Below are 19,073 nucleotides of genomic sequence, written 5' to 3' on the forward strand. Positions count from 1 at the left end.
ATCACTCAACGCATAGAAGGTAGATGACCGCAAGACGCAGCATGAAAAGGATGCACAGTAGTTCACTGACGGACACTTGTTTCAAAGCGACTTGCCATGGTAGAAATATCTGGACTCTGGACGATAGTCTACGGATAGTAACGCGCTGACACTTGCGTCTGGCGCACACATTCGCAATGTACAATCGACACGTAACAAGTCAAATAGCGACGAAAGTGCAAGTGGCCTTCCCTAGCGTACAACCGCCAATGCATAAACAAACGCCATACCCAACACGAGATCATCGTTTCCCACGAGCATACGCACTCCAAAGGCAAGCTGCCACATGCTGGCAGTCACTCGATCGTTCAAGGTCTATATCAACTTACTCGAGTGTGAACGGGCAGCCCCGAAGACGTGGCGCCGCTCGTCTTTGATTAACGCGGAGCACGCGGCACCGGGCCCTATTGCGCGTGAGGAGACGGCTGGACTGGTATCTAGCACATGTGAGGAGGGGGCTGGACTGGTATCTAGCACAGTGGCGCTTTGATTCGTTGAAGCTGTCGCCTGACCGAGCGCCAGGGCTCCGTGGGCGCCGTGCGCTCGGCACACCTGGCTGGCCCGCTGACCAGAGCGTGGGCTGGGCGCCAAAGGGTCGCAGCAGAAGTTCCGGACACCCTGGCGCGCGACACGGGGCCTCGCACCCTCAGCTGCCAACTCGGGCTGATGGAATGCTGGCATGGGCGTGAGTGTGTCTGTGTGTGTGTGCACGTGTGTGCGTCTGGATGAGCTATGTATGCTATTTGCGGGAAGTGCCGCAGAATCGTATGAACGGCAATGCTTAACCTCCTCCTTGGGTATTTTATGGGACAGGTTTGTTCGCGGACCAATGAAGATGCATCTGCGTCGACGAACCGCTATCCGGTAACCAGGCTACTGCAGCGCAGTGAATACAAGTAACCAGGCTACTGCAGCGCAGTGAATGCGAGTAGCCAGGCTACTATAGCGCCCTGAATACGAGTGACCAGGGTGCTGTAGCGCAGTAAGTATGGGTGCCTCACGATCTATTTTAAGACAAAGTCGTCAGGCGGACAAATATTTCCATCTTATGGCACCCATTCCACCTGAAAAGGTCAGCCATGGTATTGCCATAAGACAAAAAAGCAAAGCATAATTGTACCGATTATTTGAAACTCAAATATGCAATACAGTTTATAGAGTCAACGAAGACAATCAAATATCACATTTAGATATCGACCAGTTGCTATTTGCGATGAACACGAGCAGACAAACACTATCTCATCCAAACGTCCCATTTTAACGTCTGCCACGTGCAAACGCATCGAGTGATATGTGTCTGGAAGGTCACGTATATATGACTAGCAATAATTCAGGTACACACGGGTGTTGCATGCAAGCTGGGGCAAAGAAGCACGCTCAGGCCAAGGAAAAACACATGCTTGTAGCAATCATGTGAACACGGGTACACTTTTGGTACACCATTGCCACATATTAAATAATGTCCATGTTTGTTTCACCTGGTCTCAATCCCGCCGTATTCAGCTGAGTATTTTGGAAACATCATGGTTGTATGCACAATCCAGCGTGATCCCTACCGACAGCCAACATAAGCTTAATTCACTCAAGCTGGTTCTAGGTAAGGTAAACTCAGGAATGATTTCTTTTCATGGAACAGAATTTTGATCAATCTGCCATGCTTTCGTTTTTTATGCGTGATTATCAATTTAGAACAAGCATTACGTAGTTTCTCATAAAAATAAAAGGAGAAAGACATTCAGTGCCTGCCTGCACCGGGCAAACCATAATCGGTTTTTGCCACAATACCGACAGTATATTGCTTTAGAGCACCACCCACCAATTGTCAAAATGTTAGTTTAAATATACAGTGGATATGAACATGCAAAGTAGCATGTAAAACATATGAAAAATTCCCGATCTATACAGGGAACGGGTGCACTTTTAGCATTGCCAATGAAGTTGCCACATCAAGCTATCGCGGGTTCACGCGATTATAAACGTTTACTGCTCTAGGCATTAAACTTAAGTTCATGACGTAATAACCATTGAGCAATGATGTCACTCGTGCTATTACGCGTTGAGTTATTGAGTTTTAAAGACGCGTCAGCTGCTTTGGTTATTTACGCTTTACAAACCTTCAGGGGCAGGAAGTGCGATCGGTACGACAGACTGTGAGGGACGGTGACGTGGTTCGATAGACGACAGAATTTATAGGGAAACAGATACGTGGTTAGCGGAAATCAGCTGAAAAAGACACACGCTTGAGCCACTAGACGTGCTGAAACACAAGCCTTTCGCCCGATTCGCCTCCTGCCTACCGCTCATCCTTCCCCACCGGGTGGAGCGGTCAGCCAGATCGCCGTCTCAGTCGCGAACGGCAGACAGACCGCCGGTGGCGGGCGCCCGCTCTGGCCTGCACGTGCGATGTGGCGTCCCTGCGTGCCAACGACCGGCCGCCGACTGACTAGCGCTCGGCGGAGCCGACTATTGCACAGTTCACAGATATAAAAGACGTCGTTCCGCCCGCCGGCGGCTTCGGGCGCCCGTCTCGGATCGGATTGGGCGCCGGCCGGGCACCGCGGCGACCGCGCCCTCCGCCTAGGTCGCTCCGGTTCGCTGCGGTTCTCGGGCGTGCCAGTCCCGGTCGGCTACAGTCCTCAGGCGTGCCAGCCCCGGCCGGCTGAAGTCCTCAGGCGTGCCAGCGCCGGTCGGCTGCAGTCCTCAGGCGTGCCAGCCCCGGTCGGCTGCAGTCCTCAGGCGTGCCAGCCCCGGTCGACTGCAGTCCTCAGGCGTATCCTTGAAAGCCAAGCGAGTCCGGCTCGGCTTTCATTGTTTGTCAGTGGTGCTGCGCGGCGAACTTCATGCGCTTCTGCTTCTGGCGCTGGTTGCAGAACCACACGCGCACCACGTTCTTCTTGAGGTCGAGCTTCTCGGCGATAGCGGCGATCTTCTCGCCGGAGGGGCGCGGCTGCACGCTGAAGTAGGCCTCCAGCGAGCGCTTCTCGGGCGCCGCGATCGACGTCCTCTTCCGCTTCTTCTCGGCGCTGGGCAGTACGGACGGTGCCTCGGGGTCGCGCCGCTTGTTACGCGCCTGTGCCTCGGCCTCCTCCAGCCAGGCTTGCAGCACCGGCTTCAGCGCGATCATGTTGTTGTGGCTGAGCGTGAGCGACTCGAAGCGGCAGATGGTCGACTGGGAGAGCGCGCCGACACCGGGCAGCTTGAGGTTGGCCAGCGCGCGGCCCACGTCCGCCTGCGTCACGCCCAGCTTGATGCGCCGCTGCTTGAAGCGCTCCGAGAAGGCCTCGAGCTCGCGCGGATCCGTGTCGGCATCGTGCAGGCCCACCTGGTGGTGCGTCATCATGGTGTTGATGGGGTGCGAGTAGACGGGCGGGTGCAGCGGCGCCGGGTGGTGCGAGTTGTCGGCCATGCCGCCGAGGCCCGGCATGGACGTGGCCGTGGCGCCACTCAGGTGGTCCATCATCTCCAGGCCCTCCGAGTAAGGCGGACACATCTGGAACGGAGACGCCGCGTCAGTGATGGGCTGGACCAGGCTCGGTCCGAGCCGCGGACTGGACCAGGCCCGGACCGAGCCGCGGACTGGACCAGGCCCGGACCGAGCCGCGGACTGGACCAGGCTCTGTCCGGGCCACGGACCGGACCGGGCCCGGACCGAGCCGCGGACTAGACCAGGCTCTGTCCGGGCCACGGACCGGACCAGGCCCGGACCGAGCCACGGACTGGACCAGGCCAGGACCGAGCCGCGGACTGGACCAGGCTCTGTCCGGGCCACGGACCGGACCAGGCTCGGCCCGACCCACGGGGTGGACCAGGCTCAGACCGGGCCGCAGACTGGACCAGGCTCGGTCCGGGCTACGGACCGGACCAGGCCCGGACCGAGCCACGGGCTGGACCAGGCTCGGACCGAGCCACGGCATGGCTAGCCGGCACACGATTCTCCACGAGAACGTCGTGCGATCACTTCCTCTGCGCCCAGACCGCGCCTGGCCAAAGTCGTGATGCTTACTTCTACCGCTGATTTGACATCCATAGAGAGCGTGCTCGCTTATTGAGAGCATGCATGCAGAATCTTGGCCCAAACCATTTCAATTCAAGTTTTGAAATGCACTGAACATTCAGTTGATGCCCAGGCAAGTCAAATACCCAGTCAATTCCACGTTCATTGTGCACTCGCTCATGTATGCAAGGGCGACCAAAAACCCAGCATATACTTTTTAGCGATGTGGCTCTGGCTCTGGCTCTCTCTCTCTCTCTCTCTCTCTCTCTCTCTCTCTCTCTCTCTCTCTCTCACACACACACACACACACACACACACACACACACACACACACACACACACACACACACACACACACACACACACACACACACACACACACTTGCGTTTGTCGGGATGTCTAAAACAATGAGGGGCTCCCGTATCGGCCAGTGGCCCACGACACACAACAGGGGTTCCTGTGTCGGAAAGGGTCGCGAGTTGGCAGAGACACATTTCTGGAACGGGGACGGGAAAGGGACCCCGAATGTCAGAGGGCCTCTTACGTTGGTCGGTGCCCTCTGATATAGAATGTAGACGTGATAAATGACAAATGAATGGGTCCGCAATGAGACAGTGGAAAGGCTTCATGTCAGGCAGGACTTCAGCGCTCTTTGCCCGTTACATCCAGGAACCCAATAAGCTGAAATGGGGTTTTGTACCAATTCATTAAACCCTCTGCGCTGGTAAAGAAACTTTCTGCGTCGGTGAATCGATCAAATTCCAATCGAAATACGTTCTTGTGTCCATCCAAGGCCAACTGCCCCGGTCTGAGGGCCCACTTCGGGGAGGGGACCAAGGCATGATGACGGCCTCTGATGTAGGCCATAACAAGGGTCTCAGAGGCCCTCTGAGGGTATATGGATTGCCTGGAAGACCCAACTGCCCTATCGCCAGAATAGCAGCCCGCAGGTAGCCCAGCTGGGATGGAAAGACTGTTCAGCCCGCGACCGGAAAAGCTAACATCATCTCTAACGTCCTTCTCACGAAGTCCCCTGCTCGGGGAGACGTAAGGAGTCTTCTTAATTTTCAACAGGGCTTAGGTCTCATACTTTTTCGGAATCGACCAGTGAAATAAAATTATCGTCACCTGCAATCACCTGCAAAAAAGATCACCCGGTGTTCCAGTATTCGTCGAGCCGGGCAGCGTTAGCCGCAGCAAACAACACCAGGACGCGTAAGCCGAGATTAAGACCGAGGTAAGGCGTAAGACCGTAAGACCGATTGGCAGTTCATGCTTCCGAAAGCCTTTTAAAATCCATTCTTACCTAGCAGATGTTGCGCTAGAACATGTATTTCACCTACGGAATTTTGAGGCTGATTCATTGAACGGACTGGCAGTTACGGCAAACACGAACAATAGAGATTCCACAATCACGTGAGTGGCTCCTGGTGTTGTAAATTGCTTTAACCTGTTCCGAGTATTGGTCTGAAAATCGTACAAGTAAAATATACGGCCGAGACTGACTTCCACACGTGCGGTTTAGTTTCATAAAGGATTCAAAAGTGTTGTTACTTACGAATGCTTAAACATGTGTGATCTCTTCAGTTTTCGTTTTTAGTCGTTTGGGTCGGGGTCGGAGAGAATAAAGAAAAGTGTTTTACACTTTATGTAATTTTGAACTGAAATAGCCGTCTTGAAGATTGTTCGGTGCAGTTTACAGCCCTACCCTTCTTAAGATATAAACCCCTCTTTTGTCTGATACACACTCGCAAGGATGTGTATGCTATTTCGGGGAGGCAATTTCAAGGTCACCTAGGCATCCATGACGTCATAATAACGTCATTCAAATTCTGCCATTACATTAGCCATGTGGGGATGAAGGCCATGAAAAGTCCAACTGTCGAATCGTTCATATCTGGCGTCCGTGAGCACGATTTCTTGATATAACGACCGTCAACTGGCTCTCAATCATTGTCGTGCAAGGTGCGATGACGTGATCAAACAGTGACTTAAGAGCACACGTACAAAACAGAGAAATTATGTTGATCAGAGCGGTCCTTTCCGCCTAAAGGTATAATAATAGTTACTCATAAGCTGATTTCATCATATCTGATGCTTGTTTCAATATCTTCAAATGCGAATATTTTTCGAAGTCAATCAGGTCGTGGTTGAAGCGACTCAAATATCTATGTAAACGAGGCACATAGTCGCATGGTCACAGCTTCGATGCGCCCTAAATTAGACGCACATATTGGTAACTGAACGGCCAACAGAATAAGTGTCACATTTAGACTGTTTTGAAATGTATAGAACCGATATTCTCCCAGACCTTTGCTGCCGGAATCAACTCCATTGATATCAATGTCAGAATCGAGCCATATTTCGTTGAGCCAACATCCGAATAAATCCGGCGTCGGAGTCGACGAAAATTACGCCACACCACTCGAAATTACAGTCAAAATTAATCCCACGCCTTGTGAGTGAGAGATATAATCGATTTGGCTGAAGCGGAAGCATACACTAGACCTCTTCTAGCCCGTCTTCTGCACACGGTGGAACGGGGGAAAGACTACGTTAAACGAATCTGATAGTGCATCAGCCAACGAAAACCGATGTCATGTGCAGTACGAGCAAGGCGAGGCAAATGAACACATTTTTCTATCGGTATTTTGATGGATCGATGGGTCTCTGGGTCTCCACCCACTGTCTGCATTTCAGACCATCAATGAAACACCACCAACACTTACAACAGCTCCTAGAAGGTATCATGTCCTATAGAAACCAGGCGCCAAAACTCTCGACTGAATGGTGGGCACGGAAGACTGAAAATTGACGTTGGGGTCTGGGGAAAGAGACCTGCCCGGATCAGGTGAATTAGCAACAGGTTTGAAGCTCATGGCGAATATTTTTAGTTCGCTAAATATTTTTGATTGCTTACTCTATTCTTGTACTCACTGGGGGCTGGGGGAACACGCTACTTCCAATTTTGAAAAGTGTTATCTTGTCCCATTTTGTCAATAAAAGATGTGTTTTCACGCTTCCATTACAATTTTCAGGTCAGGTCATTTTCAGGTCATTCGTGAGTTCCGGGTCATTTTCAGGTGAGGTCGCTCACTCCGGGTTCCGACCTTCCCGACCTTGATTTACACCTTCCCCAAATTCAGTGACCTATTAACGGACATGGCCTGGATGCACTCTTTCCATCTGTGCTAGCAATGCCGACCTGGAGAAGCAGGACCAGTGGTGTGGGTGGGGTAAGATGTGACCAAGAAGCAAACGCACGATGAGACCTTGAGGGAAATGACGACTGAAAGCGATTGAGCGTTTTGCTGAGTCTTCAGATAACAAATCAGCACTAATGCGGCACTACCGTCCACATATCGTTTCTGCACTGGACCCATGCACCCACGATAGCAGCAAACAAATTATCAGCACACCTCAGTTAGGAAAAAATCATCTATAACTTCGTCTTATGACGCGGTATGATATAAATGGATTAACAAACCTGCCGCTGCCCCACTTTCCCCAAGTTCCTTGCGAGTCTGAGGCGACCTTGCGAACCTGAGGCGACCAGCGTTTGTCAACACATGAACAAATCGTGTATAAAAACTAGCAAATGGCTTGAGGTGATGGTGTCAGCTTTCTTGCAAGAGGATACATCAATAATGAGGAGAAAGGAAATGTATGCCTTCACTGCCAGGCTTCGCATACCAGAAAGGAAGCCATATTAGTCCATTGAGCCCAAGGGCAGGCGGAGCTACCTGCCATTCAAACGCTTGTGAATAATAAACCACTCAAAAGCTACCCCAACACGCCGCCGTTGTCATAAACGAGGCCTAACGCCCGCACCGCGTGGTGGGACGCGAGTAAAGCTCACGAATATGTGCCTGCCAATGAAGTGCGGTAGTGGAAACCTGGGAGGGCCGATGACGATCGAAACATCGCGTGTCCACAGCAGATGCGTGTAGCTGAACCGACAGATCTGTGAGAAGGCAGCCCATATGCGGGCTGGCTGCGCTTAAAAAAGCGGACTGGCTTATAAATACGGTCAAAAGTCAGCTAACAGGGTTAAGTGTGCCACATTTGAGGCTATTTGTCGTTAGGGCGATCAAGCTCGAAGTGAGAGATTATCATCACACCCACAAAACACTATCCTTGGGCATGTACGTGCACAGCCCAAACTACCAGCGCTCTAACAGGTCGGACATGAAGCCGAGGCCCACAACTGTGCTGGAAAGGGAGGAACTGAGCAACGGGTGCGTATGGTGCACCCAACCAGTGACATAACGGACAGCTCACCTTCTACAAGATCGCTTCCCTTTAAAATAGGCGCGGAATGGATGAAGCATTCAGAAAAACTTCTGTATTCGGAGTAGAACATAACTTGAACAATGAACAGCCATATCAACCGGATATTACCAGCTTTATGAATCATTTCGAAAAACCGATAAAGGAAGCTGACAACGCGATGCAGCTATGATACGTAGACAACACACTCCATACTCTTTTTATCACACTTAAATCGCCTAAGTCTTTCAAAACTAAAATCGATGACGGCTCATCCAGACGTGAAAATATAGCCTGTCTCAGTCACTCACTTCCCAGAGGAAAAACACCAGCAGGTTCGCCTGCAACCAAGTGGCCTTCCGTCTCGCACTGTGCCAAGACGTGGCAGTGCAATGTTTGCAGTTCTCGGATATGTCATCAGCGCTGACCAGACGACCGCAAAGCTACGACTATCGACGCCGGAGTTTGCCCGGCTCACTGCTTGCTCCGCTCTCCACAGCGGCCGACCCGGAGCTGAGGCGAGCACGTGTAAATATTCGGAGCCGTGTCGGCGCCGCCAGCTGTCGGCGCTGCCGCCGGCACCGCTCCACATGTCGCGTCGTATTCCGCGCCGTTCGACGCGTCGTTCGGCCGAATGACAGGCGCTCGGGCGTCGTTACCGGACATTAATTCCCGGAGAGCCGTGCGTGCGCCGCGGCGCCGTCGGGTGGGGCGGCGTCGGGCCGGCCTGCGCCGCACCGTTCGGGCGAGCGCGCCGCGGTGTGCACGTGGCGTGCAACGGCGAAATGGCCGGCTGAAAGGAGCCCCTCGAGGATGATAAATGCGCACGGATGGACCCGCGGAGTTGAGGAGGCGGAGGTGGACCGGACCGCATCGTGATTCGGTGTACCCGGGGGCGTGGGCGTAGGAACTGGGTGAGTGAGGGTGGGAGGGGGGGGGGAAGGTCAGAAGAGTTATTAATTACTACTTACTAATTACCGTCACCAATCACTGACTAGGTGTGCTCTTGTGTACGAACACTAAAACTGTCGATGCATGGACAAGTTAACTATTGAATAGAAGGACTATGACCACAACCGCGAGGCGCCTAGTGCTCAGGAAGAGACGATCACTGGCGCATTACGACAATCGCCTGGAGTATGCGTGATAGGAACATCACCCAGCTGTTCAATACATTTTCCTCGTTTGGAATGGGCGGGTGCAGGATTCACGGTTGGTAGAGGAGGGTAGCCTGCATTTAGACTCGGAATTTGCCTGATTTATAGATGAGATGTGGGGGACTCATGCACCTGCCCACTGTTACCTCATCGATGCCAGGGTCAGAGGGCGACCGGAAAATCGATGGCCTACCGACAGTGAAGTCACGAGCCAGCACTAAACTGTGCAAACCAAAAATGCCACCAACCACACAACGCACGTCCACCACGAAACCCATCTGCTCAGAGCCAATCCACATCAACCAAGCAGCCAGCAGTGACCAACCGCCGCCGCAGCGCGGCCGTCTGCACCAGCCACCGGGCCCCGTGTCTGCGCGAGCTTACCCAGCGGTCGCGCGGGGGCTCGCCCACCTGCTGCGGCTTGGCGGAGGGGACGGGCGCGGCGCGCGGCGCGCCCATGTACATCATGTCCCACATCTGGTGCGGCCGCGCGCCCGGCGGCGTGTGCGGCGAGCTCATGGCCGGGTGCGGGTGGCCGTACACCATGTCCGGCCGCAGCTGCGGCAGGCTGGAGGGCGGCGGCGCGCCGTGACGGCCCATGTCGGCCAGCGCCTCGGCGCGGCTCAGTAGGTTGTCGTCCAGCCCGCCAAACAGGTTGCCCTGGCGACGGAGAATGGGTTCGGAGTCAGGGCGCTGGTGTGAAGGAGCGACTCACACGGCTGACGGCACAGAGGGGCGGCTCACACGGCTGACGGCACAGAGGAGCGGCTCACACGGCTGACGGCACAGAGGAGCGGCTCACACTGCTGACGGCACAGAGGAGCGGCTCACACTGCTGACGGCACAGAGGAGCGGCTCACACTGCTGACGGCACAGAGGAGCGGCTCACACGGCTGACGGCACAGAGGAGCGGCTCACACGGCTGACGGCACAGAGGAGCGGCTCACACGGCTGACGGCACAGAGGAGCGGCTCACACAGCTGACAACACAGCGGAGCGGCTCGCGCGGCTGACGGCGCAGAAGAACAACCCAGATGACCGATGATACTGAGGTACACATGTTAGAAAATACACATTGCTGACGCCACACAGACGCGCGAGTCGCACTGCTGCTGACACGAGGAGCAGCTTACATTGCTGCCGTGACACAGAGGAGCGGCCCCGTCACTGGCGACGCAGGGGACTGGCTTACCAAACAATGAGAAGGCGTTTACTTCATTGTAGGCTCAATTCAATTCGGCTCAGTTCGTTCAATTAAGGGTTCAGTGAAATTACATGCTAAGTCGTTTGAAATCAGTTTTTTTCTGAACAAATCCGTCATTGCTATTTTAAGTGCAGTGTACAGTGTTGTTGAATTGCTACAAAATTAGTGCGCCATCTATAGCACTTACCGCGCTGCCAGAGGCATAGTTTCACTAAGTGAGTTGGGGGGGGGGGGGGGGGGCGCTGAACAATGAAAAATGAGTCATCCTATCCCAAATATATCATCATAAGACCAAATATACCAATCAGGTTTATCCTCACGTTTAGGCCACGTTCTTCCAAAGCTGGGAAACCTTGCACACTTCGCAACGAGACGCCTTAAGCCCTAACCCTTCTCACGATGAATTCTCGATCATTTTACACGTTGCTGGTCAACAGCAGAACGCTACTCCATTACCTGCTAATAGTATCCAGTTCTTTTGAGCAGAATATGCCAGTTGGTCTCTTGAGATTAATATTGTGTACTTCTACGTTATTCAGAAATTTTACGTGCATGCTGTGTATGGGGTTGTTATGCAAACTACCGGTCAGAGCTAGCTTGCCTTGACATGCTGTTCATGCACTTGCCATATCCAGCTGCTTTGTTTGTTCTATAGAGCAATGACAGGATTGGACCCAAAACAAATTACCCTTAAAATGGCAAAATGGTCCCACACCGTCCAAACCCATTTAAGACATGTGCCGCTTCACCAATAACTCTCCGTAATTTACTGTAATATTTGCCCAACGTTTTGGCTAAAAACGAGGCTCAGTAAACGCGAGGCACCCATTGCGGGATTTCCATCCTTGCAAAATTTCCATTACTCATCATTCAGTCCATATTCCATTGTATGCAAAACTTTATCATGTCAGCGTTTTGCTCCAGAGAGTTACGGCTGAAGACAAAGGGCAACACTAGCAACATTCCTCCATCTGGAGGAAATAAAAACCTGGTTTATCGCAACGACCAGTAAACCCCAAATTAAGTAGAGATGCAGGTCGACTGACCTTTGAGACGTGATTATATGCTTGAAAGCCTAGCAAACAACCTTTTCATGCACAGCCTCTCCTGAGGTCAAAAATGTACGCACGAGGGTCGGGGGGGATGGGGGGAGGGGAGAGGGATTGGCAGGGCAGGTCCCACGGTACCATCGGTCTGACAGACAGTGGTACCATTAACAGTCGGCTCGGCCGTGCCATCGGGCCCACTCGCCCTTGCTCACCCCTCCACCGCCAACCCTTCCCACCTGAAGATGCTGAGCCGGAAAATGTCTTGTCTAAGATTGTCAACCTTCCCATAAAAACACTCTGCCAGCTCAATTAACAGTCGCTTGTTGGGAGAAGAATTTCCTGTTCACTGCGGAAAATCCCTTCAAAAGCTTTATGATACGCCCAATCCCTTAACCTTCAGGGAACGGATTGTTGGGACCTGACTACGGGAATAAAACACCGTTTGGAGAGGGATGAAAGGTATATTGGAAAAGATAACATGTTATAGTTACCTCAACACATATCCCAAAACAGTTCAGGAAGCATTAAATTCGTCCAATGAGCTCCACGGTCTGATAAATTGGCACAGTCTGCATAGGGTGAATAGTCCTAGTGTCACAGTCAAACACGCACAAATGCCAGCAGAAGATGCCAGAAGAGTGCTGAACTTGGCCAGTGGAGCTAAACTCGACACAGTGCAGCTGAGTAATGTTTGTTTTGTATCAGTGAAGGTGACATCATTATGGCACATCAACAGCGTACATTTAGGGCTCGTGCTGTACCAGTTATTGCCGGATTAGGTTCTCGGCCAAGGCTATGGATATTTTGGGAAGCATAAGTGGGGTGCTGTGTGGGCCCTAAGATGCACCACGTAATCCAAAGCACCGGCGTGGTACAATAATAGAATGGCTTAGGCTGTGCTTTGTCCCCCTTTACGCTATTTGTAGTTAATTCCAAGTTTCGGGCATGACGAGGCAGACGTTTAAGAACTGCTTAGCCAGCACTTAGTTACCGCATACTCATGACAGTCAGCTTTAGGGTGCGTGTGTCAGTGCGGTGGTGCGTCTCTACAAATGAACACATGCACAGCCGCGGCTGCTCGGTGTGAATGCTCGCGCGCGTCACCAGGCCGGCCGGCGGGGTCTCCCCTCCCTCCCCCTGCCACTGACCGCTGACCGCTATTAACTATTCAGGAGGCGGCAGCTCGGTCGGGATGCGGCCCGACGGCGCCGCTGATTTAGTGGCCACGTCCCGCCGCCTGCGTCGCGTCCGCGTGACGTCACACGCTCACTTGACGGCCCAGCCATTCTTGGCGGCGCGTGCTGGCCCCGCCCCCATCGATCTCGGCCAATCACAGCGCTCGTCCGGCGGCCGCGGCATGTGACACATTGATCGCCGGGCTCTGTCGCCTAAGTGGCCGACAATGAGCACCGCTGACCGGCGGCGACCGCCGACCGCCCGCGCCCGCGGCGGGCCTCGGCCGGCTGCAATCCGGGGCTGGCCGCCGCGGCTTTGACTGCAGCGCCGGCCGCGGGGGCCGGCGCCGCAGCGGGGCTCGCGCTTTGTTGGACGCGCGTCGGCCGCCGACCGCTCACAATGACGGCAATCAGGTCTGACTGTGTGGGCTGCAAACGATGAGCGCGGCTCCACTATGAGCCCTTTAGTGCCACGCCACGGTCATCCAAGGCAGCGCATGGAGTGCACGCGGCGGTAGTATTTGTCCGCGGCGCCAGCGAGGGTTACGACACCGCCTGACGGTGGCCGGGCGGCGCCCGCCAGGCGGTATCATGTTGACAACGCAAATCAGGTGGTGGGTGGATGCGATGCAAAAGCGTTGGACGAAAAGTGAAGATGATACCTACATGACTTACATGCATGTATGTGGTTCCTATAATCTTTTCGCGTGTTGGTGGCATATGAATTTTAGGCGCTTCCCAAAATTAGCATGGCTAAGGCTACTCGGGTGCGTTAAATGTCAGCAGATTTTTGCGCCACGATGGGATTACCAAGCATCCACCGCCGCGGTCCTTGGGTTTCCGGACCACAGGCGCTTTGGCAGGCTGAGCTACTAGACTGAACGTTACGTTGTTCCAGAAGCTAAATCGCGCCCAATGTAGGTATCTACTTACATAGCTGCCTAATGCATGTTGCTACCGTGTATCTGGCACCATGACCGCCTTTCAATGATCGCCGCTACTTTGGAGCGCTGAGCAGAGACTCGCAGCTGCTTCACTTCACCGGAAACAATCCAGCTTAACTCAACTCGACACTGAATTTTGCAACTCAAGTAGACTACATCGTTTTGTTGTCTCACCGAAAGCTAAGACTCGTTACACATAGCGTGCCGCTGCCTCGAGGCCTCGAACACACCCAGGCTACATTTTCTTGGTCTGTGCCTACGTTGGAGTCATCTTTGGAACAATGTGTCTTCTGAGTGGGTGCAGTCATCATGAACATGAACATCCATGATAATCCATGAACATCATGAACATGAATCCAACATGAACATCTCTGAAGACTTCAGTGCAGGTTGAATGCGGCTGGTTTACATGACAGGCATGCTATGTTTTAAAACATGAATTGCTACATGATGCTGCTATCTCAATCAACATCTGTTCGGTGAAATATAATCTTAACTGACGTAACTCAATGTCCATGTGCAACATAAACCACTAACGAGCCGGCCGGCCGCACCTGCTGATGAGGTTCTGCTTACCGTGCATTTGCGACAGGCTCGACCCCCCATCTTTGAGCTGTTCTTTTCAGTACAATCAAAACATTTATGTAACACGGAATCTACCAAGAGCACGGTACAAGCTGGGCCCATAGTCCACACTCAGTACTATCCTTCTCAAGACCTACATGACGGATTACTTTTTCCTATCTGCAAGTCTTACATAAAACCTTTGTCCGCTAGCTAGCTAGGTTATGGACACTCACGGGGGGGTATGGTCTGGTACTGCAGTACACAGGAGCAGCGCCTGGACGGTTGAGGTAATAACCATCTATTTATAGACAAACTAATTATGTGACGCTATTCCGCGATCAGCCTGCTCGCAACCCATTATAATGGGCTGGACTCATTATCTGGACTACTGCCCGCTGGTGCTAATATTATTGAAACAGAGACATCAGTGAATCCAGATTTAGGATTCGCGTAGTCCAGCATGCCTTGGTGCGCTCCCGTGTGTCGCAGGTTTTAATCCTCTTTTGAACATCACTCCCGCTCAAACTATGTTGGCACCTGTAGTTAGCCCGTCGTTCGTAAATCTCGACTGCATAGAACATCGCCGGACCGAAGTTAACACTGTTTCCTGCCCACTCTGAACCGGTAACCGTTAATGAAGTCGACACCGTTTCGTCTCTCTGAACCGGAAACTGCTACCGAAGTCGGCACTGTTCCGTCCCTCCGGACCGGAAACTGTTACTGCAGTCGGCACTGTTCCGTCCCTCCGGACCGGTAGCTGTTACCGAAGTCAGCCCTGTTCCTTGTCCTTCCGGACCGGTTCCATTCCCAACAATACACCATTCCAAACAATGCACAAATTTAGCTGAAAAACACACTTAACGAAAGTAAGCTTCCTAAGTCTTAGGATGTTGTGTTTTCGGCAATGTCAGCCCTTGTGTTGAAAATACCCGACCATCAATAAATCAGGAGAACCTAGTTAAACGAGAATATCAAGCCATCATTGAAACATACTATGAGAGACGCTGGACGAGAAACGCAGCCCGCGGCACTCGCGGACATGAGCACGGCTGAAAACAGCGCCGATTTTCATAATATATCCTAATAAATACCTTATTGCATCGCCTAGCTAGGTCATTCCGGTTTCACAGATAGCTGATAATGGTTCCCATAAAGCCTCACAATGCTGAACCAGTATCATATTGGAGAAGTAGGGCGTTATCCCAAAACCAACATGAGCAGAAAATTATGACCCTTTAAGAACAAACCAATTTAGTTGATACCTATCGCAGCGCAGTAGTCATCAGTCCATCCTTCAGTCCTCATTTGCTAAGGGTGAAACTAATTAGGTGTTAGGCTCACCATAACCTTTGCCATTCCTCCGAACCTGCGCGATGAACTCAATGGTCACGCGAATGACACGCTCCACAAAGAATGGGGCATTCAAAAACATTCCCGTTCGTTTGGATGTCTCTTACGCAGACTGAAGTGATCGCCGCGATGGTAAGGTATTGAGGCTTGATCACATTTTGTATGACGGCCTTTTTACTAGATGACAGTGTCCAATAGCCGGGTAGAAAAAAGCATTTGACAAACGTACTGTGCCTGCACTCTGGTAAAGTTTCAACAATGTCTGTTTGGAATGGCTGAGTGCTGTCTTCAGGCTGCTGCTGGTTTTTTAAGCGGAGTTGAAGACAATCCCCCGTTAAAGTAAACAACGCTCTTCTTGTCTTAACCCGCAAGCTAATGAAAAGTAGGCTACTCTATTAAGCCTAATTAATGGCCTGGCGAGGAGAGCCATCCAACATAACTCACGTGCAATGGACAACCGCTTCCACCAAAACGACCTCACAATGCATGCATTTTGGCTGTTTGCAAATAACCTCGCCACTTCAACGCACTTGAACAGCTACGCCATCGCGGCACAAGTCAGCGCGGCACAAATATTGGTTCAGAAATATCTGTTTTAACTTTGTCTGCTTAGCCAGCGAGGCGCCTCGAGACTGCTCAAGCTCCGCGCCGAGACGCGCGCTGGATAGTGAACATAAAGGGTTACGAAGCTTAATGTTCTCGGGTCGGTGGATGGGTCCTAGCGGTCCGTGTTTTCGCTTTAAAACGGCAGCAGCGCCCCTTAGGAGCTTCGGCAGCAGAGGTGGGGGTGCGGGTGGGGGCTAACAAGCCCTTACCTTCCAAAATTCGTGACAATAGGCGTCGGCGGGAAATCGATTAAAGGCCATATCGTATGATGACAGACAGGATGAGAGGGAGGGGATCAAAGAGTAAGCAATGTTGTTGGGCCATGTCTATCCATGGGTAATCCAATGATCTGTTTGATTATGTTTGGTGGGTTGAAAATGAAGTGTTGAATAGCTGTTTGTTATGAGTTTTTATGGAGTGACTAATATGAGGTAGTTAAAGATTAAGTACGCTGCATTTTCAACATGCATAGTCTATTTAAACTTAAGCTTCGCCCAAGAGACAAGTAATTTTTTCACCTTCGCTCTTCGAGGGTTACCCTCAGAGCCCCCCCCCGCGCCGCCCACACACATTCTTTTCCCTTAGAATTCGGGGTTTGGTGTTCGAAGGAAACGGCGGACCTGTGGCCTGTGGTGAGCCCACACCCGTGGTCACACCTGTGACATACGTGCCCTGTGTATGTCACGTCGGATCGCAGTGGCGAAGGCTTTTGTCGCATTAGTCCGTCCCGCTGTATCAAGAACTTCATATGCCACATCAATTAAACTATCAGCGTTGGCTTGCCATGACCTTCCAAAGCTCTAAGATAGGTCAGAAAGATATATGTGTGCCCTCAATATTTAAATCGGGTGGCACTGAAAATATTACACATGAACTCGAAGTTCAAAACCGTCAGAATAATAACTCACCGTAGAGCAGTAAAGATAAGAAAAGCAGTCTGGAAAACCTCTTGTGAGAGTATTTCCGGCGGGATATAAGCGTGCGGTGCCTATTTTGTGCAAAATGTCACCGACACCGACATGAACTCGAAACAGTGGTATCCCCGTGTCCAAAACCGTTCAGAAGTTATTCAGACAAAATCTCAGGGTGCCTTTGAGGACCTCCCTCTACGCTGGGGGCAAACATTTTATCTGGTTTGAAAACAATCACCGAAAACGATGAGATTAATCGTGCAGATATTATATTTATTCCAAAAAGATATTATATTCCTACCAAATTTATACCAAGGAAAAGTCTTTGACATGACACAGGCCCAAACATCTTTACATGTCTGCTCTAGGCAAACCTCATGAATCGTAGAAGAAATTTCGCAGATATGTTCATTAGTAGCGTCTAAATAGTTTTTAAGTGATGCCTAATGTTACTTGCCCACCAGGGGCAGTCTCATTTTGCGTATCAAGTTTCAGACACCCCCAGTTTGCTCCCACTATTTGTTGATCTAAGTTCGGTGATGTTTCCTCGAAGTTCAGGGCTTGTTACAATTTTGGGCTGTTTGTGAAGCATATATGTATATATATATGCTATATGTATATATATGTATATATATATATATATATATATATATATATAAGCTTTAGTATATACACATGCTTTAATAGAGCTCTAAAATACAACTTTGGTTATATATATACACATATATATATATATATATATATATAATATAAAGCCAAAGTTGTAAGCACCGTAACGCGTCCTACAAACGAACGGATGACGACCGTGAGGTAACTCACTGGGCATTCCTTAGGCGCGTTTATACATCTAGCACCATCGGTAGCTATACGATGCATTCTAGTCACAAAAGATGTGTTCCTTGCACCCCCATCGATGTCAAGAAATGGCAAACGCAGTTCGTATAATTTTGCTACACTTCAATTACAAGGAGAACATGGTTCTCCAGCCAGGATATATGTTCTGGGTGGAGAACCAATCCTCAGCAGCTGGTCCAGCACGCACTACGAACTTGAACGGTGCAAGTTATTACGCACTAAAGAGGGATGCTCCATATTTATATGTGGATTTGAACTATGATTCTTTAGGATTCTTGAAGACCTTGTGGTGCTGTTCACAATTCTGCTCTTCTTAAGGCATAAGCCATCTAGTTTCTGAGCTACACGCCCGAGAAAATGGGGAAAGGTATGTTGGCGTCAGCATTCCAAAGCCACCTTGCCATTCATAAGGTCACAACAACGTCATTTCACTCGTGTCATTCCACACGCCATGCAGCGATCAAGGCCAAGAAAACAGGATTGTCGAGGCGGTCATATTTGGCGTTCATGAGCGCGATTTCCAGATATAACGGCCATCAATTGACTTTCAATCGATGTTTGCAAAGACGTAATCAAACCATGACGTTTTGAAGAGCATCTTTACCAAACAGAAAATTGTGCTGTCTAGAGCGCTTTTCCACTTAAAACGCAAACTAATATTTATAAGTAAGCTTGTTTCATCATATCTGATGTTTCCTTTAATGTCTTTAAATGTGGAGCATTCCCTTTAATAACGGCTATTCGAGCAATACGAGTGACCAAGAGGTTAGGTTCCCTTTGAATCTGTGAAACCTGAAACCAACTGACAAGATACCGGCCGATAATGTTTTTTATCGAAATTCGGAAATTCGAACAACCGAGTAAACGCGCAGAAACTGACTAAATAAGACAGAAGTGATACCCTTATTCATCGGAGAAAATCCAGGAGAATGAAAATATAGATGCGCCGATA

The 19,073-nt window shown here is 50.9% G+C and overlaps 1 protein-coding gene across 2 annotated transcripts in view; it reads right to left on the bottom strand.

Moving 5' to 3' along the window:
* Nucleotides 1-837: 837 nt before the first annotated feature.
* The window catches only part of LOC119092075 (inhibitory POU protein), a 35,331-nt gene continuing 17,095 nt past the window's right edge, over nt 838-19,073 (bottom strand). The window contains exons 2-3 of one of the 2 annotated variants that reach the window (XM_037215041.1): nt 9,872-10,120; nt 838-3,529 (exon numbers count right to left, since the gene is read on the bottom strand). In XM_037215041.1, the coding sequence (XP_037070936.1) occupies nt 2,855-3,529; nt 9,872-10,120 (924 nt within the window). In that variant the 3' untranslated portion in view covers nt 838-2,854. Of the gene's footprint in view, nt 3,530-9,844; nt 10,121-19,073 lie in introns of both variants that reach the window. The other variant, XM_037215040.1, reaches the window with a different exon arrangement.

Source organism: Pollicipes pollicipes, unplaced genomic scaffold, assembly GCF_011947565.3.
Source record: "Pollicipes pollicipes isolate AB1234 unplaced genomic scaffold, Ppol_2.1 Scaffold_3447;HRSCAF=4054_pilon_pilon_pilon, whole genome shotgun sequence".
Lineage (NCBI taxonomy): Eukaryota > Metazoa > Arthropoda > Thecostraca > Pollicipedomorpha > Pollicipedidae > Pollicipes > Pollicipes pollicipes.